General features: G+C 40.2%; 2 protein-coding genes across 3 annotated transcripts; both read left to right on the top strand.

Annotated features, from left to right (window-relative positions):
• The first annotated feature begins 770 nt into the window (after nt 1-770).
• Nucleotides 771-2,104, top strand: LOC134794614 (U6 snRNA-associated Sm-like protein LSm1). The gene is made up of 3 exons (XM_063766416.1): nt 771-938; nt 1,013-1,197; nt 1,858-2,104. The coding sequence occupies exons 1-3, from the start codon at nt 881-883 to the stop codon at nt 2,029-2,031; spliced, it is 417 nt and encodes a 138-aa protein (XP_063622486.1). The 5' UTR covers nt 771-880; the 3' UTR covers nt 2,032-2,104.
• Nucleotides 2,105-2,880: 776 nt separating this feature from the next.
• LOC134794382 (rho GTPase-activating protein 19) lies at nt 2,881-19,730 on the top strand. Of its 2 annotated transcripts, XM_063766184.1 has the most exons (10): nt 2,882-3,280; nt 3,365-3,555; nt 3,824-4,033; nt 4,128-4,336; nt 8,016-8,182; nt 12,014-12,186; nt 13,191-13,336; nt 14,132-14,713; nt 15,510-15,730; nt 19,172-19,730. In XM_063766184.1, the coding sequence occupies exons 1-10, from the start codon at nt 3,168-3,170 to the stop codon at nt 19,707-19,709; spliced, it is 2,550 nt and encodes an 849-aa protein (XP_063622254.1). In that variant the 5' UTR covers nt 2,882-3,167; the 3' UTR covers nt 19,710-19,730. The 2 variants fall into 2 exon arrangements, with proteins under 2 accessions (XP_063622255.1, XP_063622254.1); XM_063766185.1 differs by lacking the exon at nt 14,132-14,713 and having other exon boundaries at nt 2,881-3,280.
• The last annotated feature ends 878 nt before the right edge of the window (nt 19,731-20,608 follow it).

The raw sequence follows: 20,608 nt of genomic DNA on the forward strand, positions 1-20,608 counted from the left end.
AGTAATCACCTTACACTTTGAAGTATTAAATGGAAGCCGGTTGTCTTCGCTCCATTTTGCCACTGCGTCAATATCACGTTGTAAAAGTTTGGAGTCCTCATTGCATTTGATGTCGAGAAACAATTTCATATCGTCTGCAAACATTAGACATTTAGCGGCACTGACGACCTTCGGCAAGTCATTAATCATTATTAGAAATTGTGTAGGACCTAAAGTACTTCCCTGGCTAACTCCTGAGCGAGTGAAATAAGGTTGAGAGTCATATCCTGCTAGACGTACAAACTGACTACGATTATGCAGATAACTAGCGAAAAAGGTGGTTAAATGCGGTGTGAACCCTATTGCAGTGAATTTTTGGAGTAGAATATCATATAAATTATAGAACACAATAGAACTAAAGATTAAATTAAGAAATTTAATGATACTATACGTTATGAACGGTTTATATTCAAAAAGACTTTGTTCTCTGGGTCAAGACGGGCACGTCTTAGACCACGACCGTTCACGTTGGGAAACAAAACGCTAATGAGGCAAGGGACGAGCAGCTCCATCCAAGATGTCTGGCTCGCCAGGCTGGCAGTGGAGGGGGTGGTAGGGATACCGGAAAATGTAGTCAAATTATGTCTGATACTATTTGGAAACGGAAATGCTTCTCTCATTATGTTTGTAGGCTTCGAATACAGGTACAGGATTTAATAAACAACATAATAATACGTCTCTTAAATGTCAAAGTGACACTGACGTTGCACCGCATCGCGAATATCATTGCGAATATCCCGATCCGGATTCCGGTTTTTAGAAGTGAAACATTATTAGAGGACTGCAAAAGTTTAATAATTAGTATTTAGTATTATTAGACAAACAAGCATTTTCAACGAATATGTCGAGTAACGTTAACCCCTTAGCGGGAACGGCGCATTTGTTAGACGAACTGGACAGTACGTTCTTTGACTACTATTTTGTACTATTATTTTTGCACATTGTTTGTAATCAATTTTCTTGTTCCATGAAGAGAAACTTATGGTCCTTCTTCGGGATGGTCGCACACTGATTGGATATCTGCGCTGCGTGGACCAGTTCGCGAATCTAGTTCTACATAAAACGATAGAACGAATTCATGTGGGCAAAGAGTATGGTGACATACCCCGAGGAATATTCATCGTAAGGGGGGAAAATGTGGTTCTTCTGGGTGAAATTGTAAGTTGCAATAGGAGTTGACTCAATACCCTGGATATTTTTACATTCAAGAATCTTATTTTCTAATTACTTGACACTTTCTTCAATGATACTTCAGTGAAAGTCACATCAAGTTATTCTCTTATATTAAAAATCAGACCATTATTACATTTTTGGTTGCTTTCTCTACATACTAAAATACAAAGTTTGACAAACTAAGGTAGTATTTAGAATTTGAAAAAAGGAAACTTACATGAATTTGAATAAACATTTAGTTGATTAAGAAATGTCGTAATTTAAATAAGTATGAGTAAAACTATTTATAAATGTAGGTAATCTAATGTTACTTTAAAGGTTCCGTCACACAGGCACGTTTTCCGAGCGGGGTGTGAGCGTTTTATATGTAAAAGCGGCCCGCCCCGCTCACGCCTAGCCCAGAAAACGCACCTGTGTGACGAAGCCTTAAATTTCTAGGTTCTAGTTGTACCTACATATTCTTTATCTTACCTTAGTAATATAAAATGTGTCTGATAGCACTAAATTAAATCAGGATGTGGGGAATTAATTAGGTATAAGGAAAAAGTGCAAATATTTCATTCTTGCCAACATTTTCTCCTTAATCAGCTCCTTTTCAGCTTTAATCCTTGCCTCATTTTCAGAAATATCTTTTTTAATTTTCAGGATAAAGACAAAGAAGACAACCTCCCGCTAACAGAAGTGTCGGTAGACGACATCCTAGATGCTCAAAGAAAGGAACAAGATGCCAAAATAGAACAGCAAAAGTTGCTCTCTAAAGCACTAAAGGAGCGAGGACTGAATCTACTTGCGGATCTTGGACATGATGATATGTTTTAACTGTCCATTCCTTTATACCTCTATACTTTAATAAGACTTATCGTTTATAAAATAAATTCGTTATCTTTATTTACTTGTTTTGTTTTTTTTTTGTCCTCATTTTTTTAGTTGCAGTTTACAAACTGAATAAAACAGGATGACAAAATGGGCACGGTTTATCTGTATAATGAAGCAATTTTACTCTAGAAAATTTCAATACTTTGAGAAAATTGAGATGCCTATAGTCTGTATCTTTAGGTATTTAAATAAAAGGAAACAATTTGTAAATTTTCAGGTAGTTGTAAGATTTATTGGTTAACCGACCAATTACAAAACCGCCTGGATCAGTCACTGAACGTCCAGACTTTAACCTACATTATTTGATCATGTAATGTTTTCACCTACCCTCAACTGGCATAAGGAGCCTAATACCTAAAGATACAGACTATAGTGGTAGTGTCTACTTAAAAAAATACGGGCAAAATATAAAAATTGCCCGTTTCACGTCAGCTGTTAGGGTGATATTCCACCTGTCCAATGTCTAAATTTGTATTTGTATCTCATATTTTGCTTAGTGAGAGAGAGAGACGCAATTGGATATTGGATTAGGTGGAATACCAACCTTAGACAGATATTACAAGATTAGACTGGCAACATATAGCGTTTGACAACAGCTTGACCAATCACAAGATACGTGTTGACCAATGTTGCCAGTAAAGCATTGAAAACCGCAAAAATGTGCAAAATGGGATACCAATTTCCCTGGATATTATTATGATACAGGTATTTCAAATTGAAAATAGAATTTTGAATGGCTATCTTATTATTTTGGTTACATTTATTTAGATTTTATATATATTTGTTTTAATTTTACATATTTGGAGATAAAAATGATAGTACGTAATAGTTTCAGAACGTCGTTTGGCCGTTGTGACAAACTTGACGTTTGAAAACAATGAAAACGGGCGCAAACAGAAAGGAAAATACAATAAAATAATAGCGTATTTATTATAGTATATGTTTGTTATACATAAACAATTCTTATACAAAAGTATCCTTTGTAAAATATAAGTGATATTGCGTAAAACATGTGTCAATTTACGATTTTACCGAACTGAGTAGTCTTGTAGACCATGTGCAAAGTTTAATAAAATAAAATGGGGTCCCCAGACGAATTACTGATAGAAAGACTGCGAAAAGAGAACTTAGATCAATTCCTTACTTTAGTGCGCATGCATCTATCCTTTGTGGTAGACATAAATACAGACGAGTAAGTAGTTAAAAGAAAATATTTTCAACGTGTTTTCATCTGAATAATAGCAATTTTTACATTGCACTTTTATGTTTATTCCAGTGTTGATTGTTCAACTGATAAACCAAAGCAATTTAGATGGAATTTTCATAAGAGGATTAAGAATTCGGCGCCCAGTTCTAGTCAACAGAGCAATGGCAGTGGTGCAAAGATTGGTGCAGAACCAAGCTCCATTACTGAGGATGGTATCCTGAGGCTCAACGAATTGATTGATTTCTTGTCATTGCCAGAGAGTAAGCATATTTCATTTATAACTATAGTTTTGTATGCATAACGTAATATTATTAAATTGCACCATGACTACTGAATGCCCAACTTATTTTAAATTTCAACCAAATTATGGATTCTTTGAAAATAAGTTGTAATTGCAGAATATTATTAACTTATGTTTTTAAATGCAAATTTAAAACATCCTAAACTTACTAGTTCAGTGTTTCTATTTCTAAATCTAAATAGACCCCTGTAGATATTATTTCCAGATCAAAACTTATCAAATTCTAGATGTAACACAAGAAGGCATATTCCGCCGCACGGGCTCCCTCACGAGACAGCAAGAGCTGAAGCAGCTCCTGCTCACTGGCTCAAGCCTCGGGCTGGAAGAAGGCAGGTTCACGGTGCATGACTGTGCGTCAGTACTGAAGGGCTTCCTTGCTGAGCTGCCGCAGCCGTTACTGATGGATCAGTATTACCAGACTTATTGTACTTTAGCTGGTATGTTCTTTTGTTGTGCAGTTGAGGTTTTAAGAGTCTCATGAGTTTGGCAAAAAAACACAATTTTTAATTATGATTACCATTCTGTCCACAGCCCAATATCCCCCAAACCTGGAATCATCAGAGCCCAAGCTCCTCACAGCCCTACAGCTCTTACTTCTACTCCTGGCCCCACTGCACCGCAACTTTCTACAACGGCTTCTTACCTTGCTCACACTGGTGGCGGACAATGAGGCTTCAAACAGAATGTCGCCAGACACACTGGCTACTATGTTCACACCGCACTTACTGTGCCCAAGAAAGGTGAGTAGGGATAACTACCTGATCATTGACAGGTGTCATTCTGAATCCCTAACAACGTTTGTCCTAAAGTCACTTGCCCTAACTGGTTTGTCGTAATGGACACATGCCCTAACGATCAATTGTCATAATGATTATTTTCCATAATATAAGGTTCTGAAAAATGGTTAGGTTTTGGAACTTGCTGCCACAAAAGTAGGTTAGTTTAGGGTTAGAACTGCGACCCTTGCAAAAAAGGTAATATGCTTAATAACATTAGGATAAGTAATCAATAATAGGGAAACCAAAATTAGGGTTTTTAGTGTTAGGACGACTGATCATATTAGGGACTGCAAAGATAGGAGAAAAGACTTTAGGGATTCAAATATAGATCCATCATTGACCCTTTAAAAGTATAAACTTGGCCTAAGCTTGTTACAGCATTATAGGTCTTGCTTCATTGCACAATATTTTTTTTACAACAGAAATAGAAATAGAAATGGTTTATTTGGTGTTGAAATACATGCTTAACCTATAATACATCTTATTCTAGTACAAGACACCAAAATGGATGCCACTCAGCATATGCCGATGACTAATGTCCTTAGCCATGGCGCTGGTTTTCAGGGCAACCAATTTAAATACACATAACAAATATAAAATAAAGCAAAACAAAACTTAATGCAACATATGGGAGAAGAGATGACAGTTGAGTTAATTAAATGACAACAGTACATAATTCCGTGCTTGAACAATTTGGAAGTAGAAGTATGTGTTTGTAAACATGAAACGAGCTTAATAGCTAAAAAAAACAGCTTCCTACCCTGCTCACACTGGTAGCAGACAAGGAGATTTCAAACAGCTACTATGTTATGTGAGTAGGGCAAACTACCTTGGCCCTTTAAAGTACAGCCATTTTTAGTGTACCGCCAGGCGTGGCTCACTCCGCGATTTCGTCGCTTTGCTACAGGTAGCTAAAAGTACATCCATGGGTTTTTACCAAAGCGCTCAACTACATCTAACCTACTTAATATTGTATCTTTGTTAGCGAGTAATCTGGATCAGAAGAGACAAGTAGATGTAGCTTATTTTGATTTCTGCAAGGCATTCGACCGAGTTGACGGCGATATCCTACTGAGGAAGCTCTGTATGAGCGGGTTTTCAACCGATTTGCTCCAGTTTTTGGCGAATTACCTCTCAAGCAGACAACAATATGTTTGCTACGAGGGTTCTAGGTCCACTCCTTTTTTGGTTACTTCGGGCATTGGACAGGGGAGTAATCTCGGGCCTCTCTTATTTCTCATACTTGTTAATGATCTTCCGGCAGCAATTAAATTCTCAACGTGCTTGCTTTTTGCAGACGATTTAAAATTAGCTCTACCCATCGAAACTGGTAACGATAACAGAATGCTACAGTCAGATATAGACGCCGTTCACACCTGGGCCCAAAAGAACAGCCTCGGCCTCAATGAGGACAAATGCACTGTGATGTCTTATACGCGAGCGCGCCAACCTATACACTGCATATACAAAATGGAGGGAAAACCACTGAAACAAGTCAGTGAAATAAAAGATCTAGGTACATGGTTTCATCCTCAGCTCACTTTTAACCAACATATTGTAAAGGTCTGTAATGAAGCCAGGAGATGTCTGGGATTCGTTATACGGCAGGCAAAAATGTTTACAAACAGGCACGCTATCAGCATTTTGTACAACGCGTTCGTGCGTAGTAAGCTGGAAACTAATGCTTTAATCTGGAATCCCCATGAGCAGCAGTATAAACTTCTTCTGGAAAGGGTACAAAAACCATATGCACGTTTCCTATATAAAAAGTTATATGGTTACTACCCATACTTATATCCAACTCTTTTTATACTTGGAATGGTGGACTACACATCGCTGGAGGCTCGGAGGAATACCTATCTAATTAAATATTTCCTTCGGCTTATACGGGGAACACTAACTAATCCTGCCTTACTCTCCCTGGTAGCAATTCGGGTACCCCAGGCCTCCACCAAGCTATTACGCGCTCGCAGCCGCGGCTTCTTTGCCGTCCCGCCGGCCAAGACGCGTGCTCTCTCTTTCTCCCCGCTACATCAAGCGATGACGCAATTAAATAGCATCTTAAACAGCGATAGCCAACTTGACATATTTTACACCTCTGAGAACCAATTTCTGACAGCATCCAACCGTTAACTTGAGTCAATAGTGGCGAAAAGCTCCATAATACTGTAAATCGACATAACATTATAGAATTAGAATTTTTGACATTTTGCTCGTGTACCTGTTTTTTATTTAATTTATAGTAATTTATGGCAGGGATGTAACGGATGTGGTTTTATCGGAACCGAAAACGAAAACAGATGTTTTCAATTTAGTTTAACGGAACCGAAAACGGAAACGGAACCGAAAACGGAAACGGAACCGAAAACGGAACCGGAACCAGAATCGGAGCCTGACTTTTTAACGATGTAGCCGTTTTCCCCTTTCTAGAATAAACCTTCAGACAAAGTTTACACTTAGCCGTGTCCCCACTAACTTCATCAAAATAGTTCCAAATCGAACTTGATTTCGGCTTCATTGTGCGTTTTTTTACGAACTAACATTCACCACACACACTACATACAGTCACTAGTCAGTACACAACAGAAGACATCCGATTTTAATTTTAATAACACGAATAAACCAAAATATACAAACATAATACAACAAATTAGCGTAGCCCGTGGCAAGCGGGGCGATGAGTGAATGACTGGTATGAACCTGTTTGTTTTTGATGTACGCCGCAGCGGCGCGAAGCATTGACATCCGTTATAACTTCCGTTTCAAACATAACGGAACCGGAACAGAAACGGATGTGTAATACCAAACGGAAGTTCCGCCTTAACGGAAACGGAACCGGAGCTCCGTAACATCCCTGATTTATGGTAATTTATTTTTATTGCAATTGTAATTAATTTTATCCCCCATGTAATATTGTAATTTAATCCATCTTAATTGTACCTGTCTGCATGTTAGACATAAGTAACACAACACCGATTAGTACGTAAGGTTTAACTGTTAGTGCTAATTGTAAAATAAAATAAACAAATAAACAAATCCATTCCGCCCCAATGTTAAGGAAAGCCATAGCCGCGCGTGGCGCTGTCGCCACCTAGCGGCCATATCTGTGCTGATCGTAACAGACGCGTTTTGTTAGAGAGTGAGTCTTCTGTACCTAGTACTATTATTATTTATTCTGTGGTACCGCACAAAACTTTGTTCGCGGTACACTTATGGCATCACTTCAGTCTTGCAAATCAGTTATTTTTTATTCAAGTCAAAGAAAAATACATTTCATAACATCTATAAAACTCGCTTAACTGTGACGTTTAGATTTACATTATATTTAATTTAATAATTGATTATTGGGCCCTGTTATGCTAGATTATGTTTTTCAGTGGTATAAGAACCTCAGAACGTCAAGTAAATTTGTCGAGTGACTTGAAAAGAGAGTCGCGTATAGCTCGCAAGCCACGGTTTGCTGGCGTCTGTACAGTCACCTACAATAATATTTTACTCTAAAGGCCGCAGAAATATGTGACACGCTCTTATGGCTCTACAAATAAGATAGTGTCAGATATTTTTGCGGCCTTCGTCGTGTAAATATTATTGCCGGTGACTGTATTAAATTAAGGTTTTAAACCTATATTTCTGTTTCCAGTTATCGCCCTCGACGTTCCACACGGACGCGATAGCGCTGTCTCCCTTGATCAGCTTCATGGTGCGGCGCTCGGGCGTGGTGTTCCTGGCGCCGCGGCAGCTGGCCACGGACGCGCGCGCATACTTCACGGCGAGGGAGGCCCGGCTCGACGAGAGCGTGTCCGATAAGTAACTACATTTTTCTCAAAAATGGACGGCAAAGTTGACTTTGCCGTTTAAAAAATAGGTTGCGAAGCGCGTAGTTTATGGTCAGTCAAAAATTAAAAAGTTAAAAACATTGCAGTCTCGATTTTGGGACTGCAATGTTGCATACAAATTCCATTATTTGTCGAGTTCCAAACTTTTTAAAAGTTGAAATGGCCATATCAAATGAAGGCACAGGCCCATTAAACAGCCAAACAGATGATTAGTACCGCGACTATTTAGCTGTCTCAAATAGGTTGGCGTATTTTCGGCAGAAAAATACACTTCTATTTTTTTATTAAAAAAATAAAAAGGCGGCAAAGCTAATTTTTTCAATTCTTTCTACTTTTTTCTGTGAAAATATATACGTAAGAAAGTTGCTTTTGTAAAATATTTCTATGATATTTATATTTCTTGCACCATTTTTGAGAAAAGCACTATATATGACTCGGCTGGAAGGCTACTTGCTGGCTTCGGATTCAATTAAACGGACTCCCAAGGTCGTCCGTTTAAAACGAATCCTCAGCCTGCAAGTAGCTACTTCCGAGCCTCGACAATAATGTACTATTAAAGGTTCCGTCCCACAGGCGCGTTTCCGGGCGGGGCGTGGGCGTTTTATATGTAAAACGCTCACGCGCCGCCCGGAAAACGCGCTTGTGTGACGAAGCCTTTAGGATTCCATTCATGTATGGTCACCCCCATCCTAAACCTATTATTGAGCCTTCATCATCCATCTTACGAGAACAGTTGAACACCTAAGGCTGGTATTCCACATCCAATTTCTTGGTGCAATGTGTATTTGCGTCTCACATTTTGTTTAATAAGAGAGTGAGACGCAATGCACATTGTACAAAGAAATTTTACAGGTGGAATACCACCATAATTGATGAATATTAACAATTTCAGTATTGCTCTATTGACTCTATAATGACAAATTAATATAGTAATAAAATTAAGGTTGTCTCTATAATGATTAAAACACAAAACTCTTACCTAACCTGTGTGATGGTATGGTGCTCTTAGGCCCACTTGCACCACCCCACTAACCCGGGTTAAGCGGTTAAACCATTAACCCAGTGTCATATTGTACTGGTAACCAAGGTAACTCCAGGTTTAAGCGGTTAACCCCGAGTCAGTTGAATGCTGCAAGTGGGCCTTAGAGCGTAAGTTTGATTCGCATTTTTCGCAAGTTAAGGCTAAAATGTGGAAATTGAGTGTGAAAGTACAATCTTACAAAATCGACAAGTTTTGGAAACAAATGAAACAATCCACTAAACGCATTGTGCATTACGTTAGGTGCTCAGTGATAAAATAGTTATTTACGATACAAGTGCGGAAAAGAGGAAATTCGAAACGAGTGGCGATAAATTAAAACACGACCGAAGGGAGTGTTTTAAATCGACCCGAGTTGAGAATTACTGTTTCGCACGTGTATCGTACAACGTTTTACAGTACATTAATGCCCCTTTAAACTTTTGACATACGCACGGAAAGTTCTGTTTCCCGCACTAGTGCGGGAAAGTAGGACCATATGTACTGTAATAGTATTTTATACAATCGTGATATAATAAAGAGCTTTTCAGTCGAGTACCGTGTTTAGGCAACGAAGCTTGGTGAGTTGCCTAAGGTACGAGATTGAAAAGCTAGGCTATATCACTATTGTATACAATACTTTTTCTACGAATCAACAATAATAATACTTTAAACTAGCTAGTAGAATCATATAGGTAAACAAACCAAAAGTATACAGCTAAGATACGCGACCAGCCGCGATACCTTCATACTCGTACGCTCCCCGGCCGCGGCCCGGCGGGTTGGTCAACGACACCTTCTCGTAACTCATGACGCCCTGGTACTTGCTCCTTGCAAAATTCAATTTTTAAACAGTTTTTTTCTCGATTTTAGCCACCGTAGCCTATGGAGACTAACAAGTAACGCTAAGTGGTTTTCGTAGTGTATGGATGTTCCTATATTAAGGGTGTCACATGCGCGTTTCTGACTTATGCAGCAATTGTTTCTACAATACAACCTAAAATAAATACACTACCTTAAACTAGTAACCACAAAGCATAAAACAAATATCGCGAAAAACTTCATTGCAAACCGGATAGTAAATGCTTGGAACAAATTACCCTCTGAAGTTGTGAACTCTACAAGCGTGAATCAATTTAAAAATAGACTGGATAAACTATCTAAACAGTGAAATCGTGCTAAGTGAACTATGATTTAGACGCACCAGCATCAGCTGCCTGTCTAAAACGAAATAATAATAATAATAACCCCGAGGGGGCAGCTTGTGGCGAGCTGACGGTGAGTGGCGACACCGCGGACCCCTATTCCAGAGGGCACTTTCATCTGGCCCTCGCCTCTGTGCTTGCCTTGACTGGCCGGCCAGAGTGGAGTCGCAAGAGCGGGACCTATGCTCCAGGTTGGAAGTGTAAAATGTCATAACGCCGGCGGCCTGCTGAACGGATTACCGGGATCTGGCTACCGCAGACTCACCTCTCGACAACCTCACAGCCACTCCAAAGTGTTGTCTTGTTGTCGCACTGTGCGTGCGGCCATTGCGGGGCCCACTCAATGAGTTGGCGAGTCACCACCTGTCTTATACAATTTTGAGACTGATTGTCACGGCAGGTGTCCGCTAGTCTCCTCCCATAGCCCGATATCCAGTCCATCCAACATTCAAATCAATAGCCTATGACCTTGGTTTCCATCGCAGCACAAAAGTGCTGCACTGCAATAGTCTTTGCACCTGGCCGGGAACATCTCCGGATGTATCACATTGTGCGTTCGGAGATGATATCCGCCACGTGTATCCCTTGCTTTTAGATTAAAGTGTCTTAAAGGGCCTCTTCGCTGTTGGCTTCGGCCGGGACCCCATGGTCCCGAGATATGGAAAAGACATACAAATAATAATAATAAGCCCGCAGGGCAGCTTGTGACGAGCTGTTGGGAAGTAACGACCCCACGGACCCGAGTGCTCCCGAGAGTCGGTCAGGGTCTCCGTCTCCGGCGTGTCTTCGTCGGTCGGAGTGGACCCTAAGGGGACCCGTAGCACTCAGCTCTGGCTTGCATTCATTGGCCGTCCAGAGAGGAGTCGTTAGAGCTATATGCTCCAGGGGTGGAAGTGTTAAGGGGCATAACGCCGCGAGTAACTTCGGAGAAAGCGCAGCACCACCTCTCGACACCCCTGAGCCGCTCACTCCGGTGTTGCGCCTGGCCGTCTTTACGATGGCGCATCAGGTGCCCATCTAACGAGTGGCGAGTCACCGCCTGCCTCGATAACACTGTATAACACAATGTTATGGCAGGTGTCCGGAACTCTTAGCAATAGCCCAGACTTATTTTCCACCCAAATTTAAACCATAGACCAGGACTCTTTCCATTTTTCTATAATAGCTCCCAATGCCTGCTGAAACCGGTTTACGGGTATCTATTTATGTACCCGTGAACGGGTTCCAGCAGGCGTTCTACATGACATCAAAGCTCTCCAAACGGCCTCTACGTGTTGGATCTATATCCCCACGCACGCCTAATAAATGACCGGGCTTAAAAACCCGAGAGTTTGCAACGGAGATACAAATAATAATAATAATAAATAATTAATTTGAGCTATGGTTTTGTTTTGTCCTCTTGACCGCGGCGAGCTGTGATTGGTTAATTTCATTATAGTTGACTAAACTGTATCGAAATGAATATTATAGTTGAGTTGCAAAGCCATACATTAAAAGTACCCAAATGCAGTTTGGTATACGAAATCTTAATTCAAGAATTACAGTCGACGAGTAGAAAAATATTATATTAACCTTTCAGAACGGCAGCAAATACGGTGTACACATTCGTGGACCGAGGTCGAACGGCAGCAGAGAACTCGTCCAACCCTACCGACACAGCCTTAGCACAGTTATACGCGCACATACAAGCCCTACCCGAGTCTACACACAAACGACGGCTCATCAAACACTTCAACCGGCAGAATGGATATGGTAAGTTAAACTTATTTATTTATACCATATTCACATTCGTATCTTCTTCTTTATTTGTCATGCCCTAACGGTAGTCGGTGACCACCTTTGCCATCCTTTGCCTTTGCCACCTCTCTCCTGCTTAAGAGTAGGAGAGTGATGGCAAAGGCGATTCTTGCCAGTATGGCTGCGTTATCAGCCGGGTCCACACAGAGCGAGCTTACGCTAGGCAATTTCCTCGCGCACAAAACGGCCAGTGTAGACGTGCCTCGGCCGCGCGTGGCACGTCTATTTTATAATAAGACATTCGTATGAATATTTGTAAATTGTGCGTATATTTGCAGGCGCTTTATAAACAGTTGGTGTATGATTGCGTGAATGTGTAGGAGGTTATGCGAAGGTTCAAGGTTCGCATCCTTTTATGTATGTAATTTTAAACTGACAAGACTTGGAAAATAACTTTTCATGTGGCGGTGTGGTCTGGGATGCTGGGATGTGCCCCCCATTTCTCGTTAAATCTGCCAGAGGAATTTGTGCCCCGTACACTTTTGCTCACCCAAGTAGGTACTTGTAACTGTTAGATAAGGTCAGCGCAGGACCGGTAAAGTTGTGGGAGGTCCTTGTGCGCATAAAATAATGTACCCCAATTATTGCCCAACCAGTCGGATCAACCAATTTAGATGATTATTGAGCAATTCTCAAAAAGTTTCACATCACATCTTAGATTTCTATAAAAATTGGTACGCTGGTAAAGTATATGAAGCTGAACAACAGAAACATTCCTTTTTGTTACCAGATTTCCTTACACATTTGGTAACAAAAAAGGAATGTTTGTTAGAAACTTTCTGGGACATTTTGGGAAATGTGGTGGAAGTTGTTCAGCTTCATGTACTTTACCAGCATACCAATTTTTATAGAAATCTAAGATGTGATCGAAATGTACAAACTTTTTAAGAATTGCTCTATTGCACCTCACCAGATTGCACCACCAGAGTTTTGTACCAGACTTATATCTCTATTTACAGGCACACCAATACAGATCCAAAGGACGGGCAAAGCCGCGGGCTCTAGGAGTTTCGGCGACTCCATCAAGAGGCACATTTTCAACAAGGGGCTCCTAAACAAAACGCCGAAGAAAGGATCCGGCTCCACTATCAATTCCATTGAAGAGGTATGTTTAAATCGTAGTAAATATCGATCTACTAAGTTAATAAATGAGACGTCACTATGACATTCATACTTGTAAACTGCGAAACCGTATGTATACTGAGCGCTATACTACACAGTGCACAGTGGCATTGATCGCCGGCATCATCGGCGGGGGAGGAATATAATTATGCGAGTGCGATAGAGATAGAAAACGGCGGGTCAAAGTACGACAGTCTTCGTGCTTAGCGTCCTTTACAACAGACTATGTTATGACTAAAGGAGTCATAATAAACTTGCACGCAACTGAATATGCGGTGGCACTCTCATAATTTGCCGCGACGTACGAGTATATGTTCTATCTATTAGTTGAGGTGATCTGGGGGCCTACCGCGAACCACGTTCGACGTGTTGCCTCTTTGTCGCACTTGTAAATTCGTACAGTAAGTGTGACAGGAAGGCAACACATCGAACGCGGTTCGCGGTAGGCTCTCTGTACATTTGCAACATGGCAATTCGAAATGCCACGGATATTTCGGTCTCTGATTATTATCTAGTAGGCACCAAAAGATAAGCAATGCTTATACGTACTATGCACTTGTATCATCAGCATCCTTTGCTTTTGTTTTGTCAATAATAACTGTTTAAATTGATATTCAAAAAAGTAAAATGAATAATTAGTGTTGAAATAAACTAAATATCATACAACATTTTTGAATATCAACTACTAACATTGTGTGTTCGCATTGTGATTCATCCCTCTATCTCTCTCTTTAACTTTCCGCCCATAACCCGCATCTAACGCATGCCTTATTTCCAGAAAAAGAAACGCCTTGATGACAAAAACGAAATGCTACATAAGAACATCGTTCTCAAAAACCTGGCCCATAAAATCGCAAGTTCCGAATCGTTGGATGATGATGATTACGATTCAGACGCTAGCAACGAAAGTACGTTATCCGAAGGAGCGATTAGTAGAAGAAAGAAAACTAGTCCCAAATTCGTATCGGAACCAAATTTAAGCATGATAGATTGCGAAGAAACGCCTAAAAATGCTAAGAAAGCCTCTAGACTATTCCGTTCAAAACTACTATCGGCATCACAGAATATAAACAAGAAATACCAAAAGCGGAACACAGTTATAAAAGGCACACCAACTTCATGTGTCTCATGTTTCGATGAGCAAGATTCAGAAAATGATTTGTCATATGACAGTCCGATCAAAGAGACTCCAAAGAAAAGGCCCAATGAAGAATATCGGTTGCACTATTTGACGAGCACACCAGGCATAGCGGAGGCACCTATTATAGAAGACTGTGCCACGCCTTATACAGTTAACTTTAGACGGGCCTCGATGTCTCCTATAACGAAATCTACGCAGAAACTGTCAAAGGCTATGCAGGTTTGTTTGCATGACTAACAACATTGTTTAATGTTTAGTGCAGCGAGGAATAATGACATTTTTAACCTGTTTGAGAATACTACTTGAAAATTAAACCTTATGCCAATGTGAGAAAGACTGACGTTTGCTTGCTATTTTATACTTTATTCCTCGCTGTTTCATAACCATTGTGTGTCCGTGTTTGTTACTGACTTCTCAATATTCTCAAAGTTATCATCTTTCTATTCTTTCTTTGTCTTTCATAACATCATAATTATTTTTGCCTTTTGTTACTTTCAATATTATTTTTTGCAGCCATGCCTTATAGAAAAAAAGCTAGAATATAACACAAAATTCGAAGCTTAGATTATGATTTGTTGGATACTTGTTGACAGCTGAAGTAGATGACATAACTGAAAGTTTTGTCAACTTTTGACAACCAGAGTAACCGTAAATTCAAAACATGAATTTGTCCTAGATTTTACACAATTTTACACATCTAAGGGTGGTAGAGTTAGACCAAGAAAAGTCTGCAGCGATTTTGATAGGCCACGCAATGCAAGTGTTATTTCTCACTCTCACTCTCTCATTAAAGCAAAATGTGAGACGCAATACACATTGGACAAAGAAATTGGATTGGATTGGATCACCCTTATCTAATACACTCTATGAATCTTTAAAGCTAGGCAGATTACTCGTTTCGAGCGTCCAGATCAAGTCAACCGTAGCTAGCTTAATGTAACGAGATCGCCACGAACGAAGCGTTACAGACCAGTCGTCTACACCATCATCTGACAGCATCACTGACATGTTGCAGGAGTCCATAATGACGCCGCGGTCGCGCAAGCCGCTCATCATCACGTGCGAGCAGCGCGACGCGGCGTGCGAGCGGGACGCCGCGTGCGAGCGAGACGACAGCGGGCCGGCGACGGCGGAACGCGACGCGGCGAGTGAGAGCGCGCTGGGGTTGGCGCGGGACAATGACAGCGATTTTGTGTCGTCGGACGATGACACGAGGTCTACGTTCTCTTGTGAAAGGTAAGACATTTCGGTTGCACGGTTTGTGGTTTAACTGACTGTGCCATGTGTGCATTCTTATAGTCTGACAAAAAAGAGTAGAAATTAAAAAGTGGCAACACTGTAGTGTCGTCCCGTTTTCTTATACAGGGTGGAAAGGCACGACGATCCTTCCCGGAAGTATTAGGTCGTTTAAGTGATACAGAGACTATTGGTAATGGTAAGAATCGTTAATTGAGTAAAAAATAAAAATTGCAAAAATACTACTTTTTAACTGTGGTGATAACCCTATAGCATGTGCACATGACGGCTAGATTAAGGATCTCCGTCGGGAAAGCTCGGGACTTTACACTTTTTTCCGATCGTTGACAGTATCGCAATGATGTATGAATGACGCATAAATGTCAAATAAATCAAATGCATGCAAAAATATTACAAACAATTTTATTACTTTCTTAGATAATTACTTTTTTCCAATATTTAATACTATCTTCTTTTCACATACGGTGTTCAAATGTACCTCCGTGTATTACAACGCCGCCGCAGCCCGTACCCGAGTATGTCGATGCACATGCGATATAGTGTATGCTCTTCGTCATTTATCCTCCGCAGAAAGCACCAATTAGCCTTTGTCTCATTTCGTCCGCAGTTTCACATTCCGTTTGGTTTGGTACACCATATCTTTTACACAGCCCCACAAATTTAAATAGCCACGAGCATCTAACATTTTTATTTGAAGAATATGACATTCAATAAGTATAGTTCAATGAAAATTTAATTTCAAACATCAGACGTCTTGTCTATTTCCTACCACGCAAGAAGGTTTGTTAGTTTGGTATTGAAGAAGTATTTATTCTTGATTTATTCTTAGTATTTCATTTTTGCAAGTTCATTTGGTGCAACTAACACAACCTACATGTATTTTTTTATTATTTTAAATAGTTTCCAATTATTCGAAAATAATTTTGTGAAACGTGTTAAGAAACTAAAACCTTTTTATCAGTCAAGGAAACCAGAGATATTTATTTTGAAAGAGGTTGTTGTTGTTGTTATTATCATAACTACTTTATTTACAACTGAATAAATTCACATTCTATGTTCAAAGTGGCCTCCGTGCATAATAATGCAGGCTGCAGCCCGTGCGCGAGTATGTCGGTGTACCTTTGCTAATATTCGCTCTCGAACGTTTCTACGGCGCAGGCTGGCGAAAGCAATGGTTAACCTTTGCCTCATTTCTTCGGCGTTGTCACACTCCGTTTTGTACACTATATCCTTGATAGTCCCCCAAAGAAAAAAGTCTAGAGGCGTCAGATCCGGAGATCGTGGTGGCCAACGATGCGGTCCGAACCGGCCGATCCATCTATCTCCGAATTCGTCGTTCAGGGCTAGCCGCACTTCGTTAACAGAATGGGCCGGTGCACCATCTTGCTGGAACCATACTTCTCTACGCTCGGCCACTGGTAAATCGTCAAGGTAATTCTGCAACTCCGTATTCAACAGTTCCAAGTATCCAGCTCTGTTCAAAGTTGGAGGCAAAAAAACAGGTCCAATCAGTGTATCCCCGTGTATTGCAGCCCAGACGTTAACGGACCACCGATATTGGTGACCCGAATGTCGGTATTCGAACGGATTTTCTACTGCATACATATGTTCATTTCGCCTATTCCACATGCCGTTACGGGAAAACAAACTTTCATCGCTCCAAATAATGCGGCGGATGAACAGGCGATCTTCCTCCAGTTTATTTAAAAGCCAACGGCAGTATGCTGCTCGTACAGGGCAGTCCCTGGGCAGCAGAGCTTGAACTCGCTGAATGCTGTAAGGGTGAAGACGTGCACGTTTCAAGATTTTGAGTACTGCGGTATGAGTTAGGCGGAAATGTCGGGCTGCCTGCCTCGAACTAGCCCTTGGATTTTGCTCGAAATACCGCAGCACTCGCTCTTCAAGTCTTGGTGCAATGTGAACTACACCTCCTCCCCGTTGGTCGTTTTGGCCCGTTCGTGGTACTATGGGCTCATTATTTGCCACGCGATCAATGGCCCGTAAAATTGACATACGGCTAGTTGGGTGTGGTGGAGGATATCTTTGTCTGTAGCGTCGTAACGTCTCGGCGGCATTATAATTACACTCCCCGTATAACATAAGCAAATTTAGGTAATCGCGGGCTCCCAAGGGCATTTTGGAACTAGGTTTTATCGCGTAATTTGCAATTTGTGGCACATTTAATTTCAAACATCAGACGGTCTGTCTATTTCCTACCACGCAAGAAGGTTTGTTAGTTAGGTATTTAAGAAGTATTTATTCTTGATTTATTCTTAGTATTTAATTTTTGCAAGTTCATTTGGTGCGACTAACACAACCTACTTGTTATTTTTAATTATTTTAGATAGTTTCCAATTATTCGAAAATAATTTTGTGAAACGTGTTAAGAAACTAAAACCTTTTTATCAGTCAAGGAAACCAGAGATATTTATAAGACGATTGCGTACTTTTGAGTGGTTGTCAATGTCACCATTTGAACTGTCGTTGTAAACAATGTTGTGGTTAGTATTATTAATATTAAGGAATAACATAACTATTTCATTCAAGTATTGAACAAGTGGAACCACTAAGAAAGCGAAAATCCTGCAATGATTCTTACCGTGCTGTAAGCAGACCTAAAAATGGTTAGATGGCAACAAATTAGCATAATTTCCTGTCGAATACTGATTGTTTACAAGTAAGTTCATTGACCCTGTCACCTGTTAGGGTTAGAACAAAGTAGTTTTTTGCGTGGATGTTTAAAAGGTCATAATTTAGAAACGGTTGCCCATATTAACATAGTTTCTATGGAGAAAATATAGAGCTTAGGCTAAACTATCTCCCATTTCCGGAAAGGATCGTCGTGCCTTTCCACCCTGTATAGATTGATTTGAAAGGGACGACACTACAGTATTGCCACTTTTTAATTTCTACTCTTTTTTTGTCAGACTGTACCTATGGCCTCTTTGTCCTTTAAATATAGCGATTTACATATAATATGTACTGTCTACTATAGTTTGAAATTCACCTCGTGTTAGATTCATCATCCAAATCTGTTTTAGGTTTTGCTTCTTGCTACTCTAAACTCATATCAGATCAGAATTAGAATTTTAACAGATTTTGAACTTGAAAACTTTTTAATTTTTGGGTCAGCCAGAAGGAGCAATTAAGTATTCATAGGTGTCCTGGGCTGGGCCCTGACCTGTGTCAACAATAAATTAGTTTCACTGTTACATTTGCGAAAAAATAACTAGAATTTGACCAAATATGACCTCCCCCAGCCCTAACCAAGCTGAGCCCACATCCACATTTGTAAGAGTCCAGCAATTTATTTAAGTTTCTGTCATGGATTCAGTGACACACATGACACAAACACTCTGCACAATGAGACAGGGCCCAAAAAACCGTTGTTTATAAACATATTTACTTATATCTTTGCAGATCATTGACATCAATACCCCGTTCCCGAACGTTCGACGGGCGCTCCCTGTCCGCCGGCGACATCAGCCCGCTGCGCTCACACGCCACCCGCTTCATCCTGCGCCACCCCCGACCCGCCATCGACGACCTCAACGCCACGCTAGAGCCCCCAAGGATAACACTCACTCAAGAGCGTGCCCGGTCACTCACGGAACCTTTCCGTGAGTACCTCCTCGGCAGATCCGTACTAACCGCTACCCCCATCGACTTATCCATACTGAACACTTCCAAAGATAAAGAAGAAATATCCGATTCTCTCCTATACTGCCTCGATGGCAACGTTCCGTCGGATCTGACGTCATCGATCGGGAATCTGGCCGTGAATAATGAATCGCTACGATCTCCACTGAAAAGTGTGAACGTAGTTGCCGAGAGTCCGAATAGAAAACGGGCCGGTTCGCTAGTTTATAAAGATGAAGAGGTCGGTGTAAAGAAAGCGCTGGTTGAAAAGGAGAATGTCGGCGAAGCGGTTTATGAAATCAGAGAGACTGATCTTTAGATAATTTTAAATGTATCCGCCTCCTAATGTTGGCATTGTGATAAAACAGAGTTAGTTTTGCTAACTAAGATTCAGAATACCGAAAGTGCCTTTTATTATAGAGGCGCTGGTTTTTCTTAAGTCTCCACGAGGCTGACGGTCGTGGACGTATATATAAATACGACAGTATTTTAGCGCTGCTTTTTAAAATGCGTTTATTTTACTTTTCACTTTACCTGATTCAGGGACCATACTTTTATATCCACAACGCAGGCTTCGTCAGGTAACCATCAAAGCCTCATCAATTCATGAATGACTAGATATGATATGACAAGGTAAGAACATTTTGTGTAAGTACTTCAAGGATTTTTAGGAGGTTATATTTTTGAAATCCGGTATAACAGGAATCTGATAAATAGGTAAAGCTGTAAAATCTTACATCTAGTAGCCATTTACACAATGGGGTATTTTGGAAACGAGCGATTTTTTTTTGCATTCAGCTGTATATTTTTGTATTCACCTTTAGCTATGTGAATATAAACTTTCTTATAAAACTACTTTCATCACTATATTCTATTTGTTTATAATTTTATACTTTAAAAAAATATCGTTCTGTTTCTTCTCTAATTTCGTTATATGGATATCCGTATATTTGTATGTTCTTATGAATCGTTACTGATGACAATTCCAAATTATTATTTTAGTTATTACTATAACTTTTTTTTACCTACACATGCGAGAGTGAGATATACAAAATTGGTCGAAGTTTGAAAACATAATAAAATTCAAAATGTAGTTTCAAAAATTCCTGATTTACGTATTACCTCATCGTCATCGTGCTTAGGGCCCGATTCGGATTTTGAAATAGACATCTATTAGACATCACCAAGATACGATAAGGATATGTTTAAGATCTAAAC

This window comes from Cydia splendana, chromosome 10 (genome assembly GCF_910591565.1).
Source record: "Cydia splendana chromosome 10, ilCydSple1.2, whole genome shotgun sequence".
Classification (NCBI taxonomy): Eukaryota; Metazoa; Arthropoda; class Insecta; order Lepidoptera; family Tortricidae; genus Cydia; species Cydia splendana.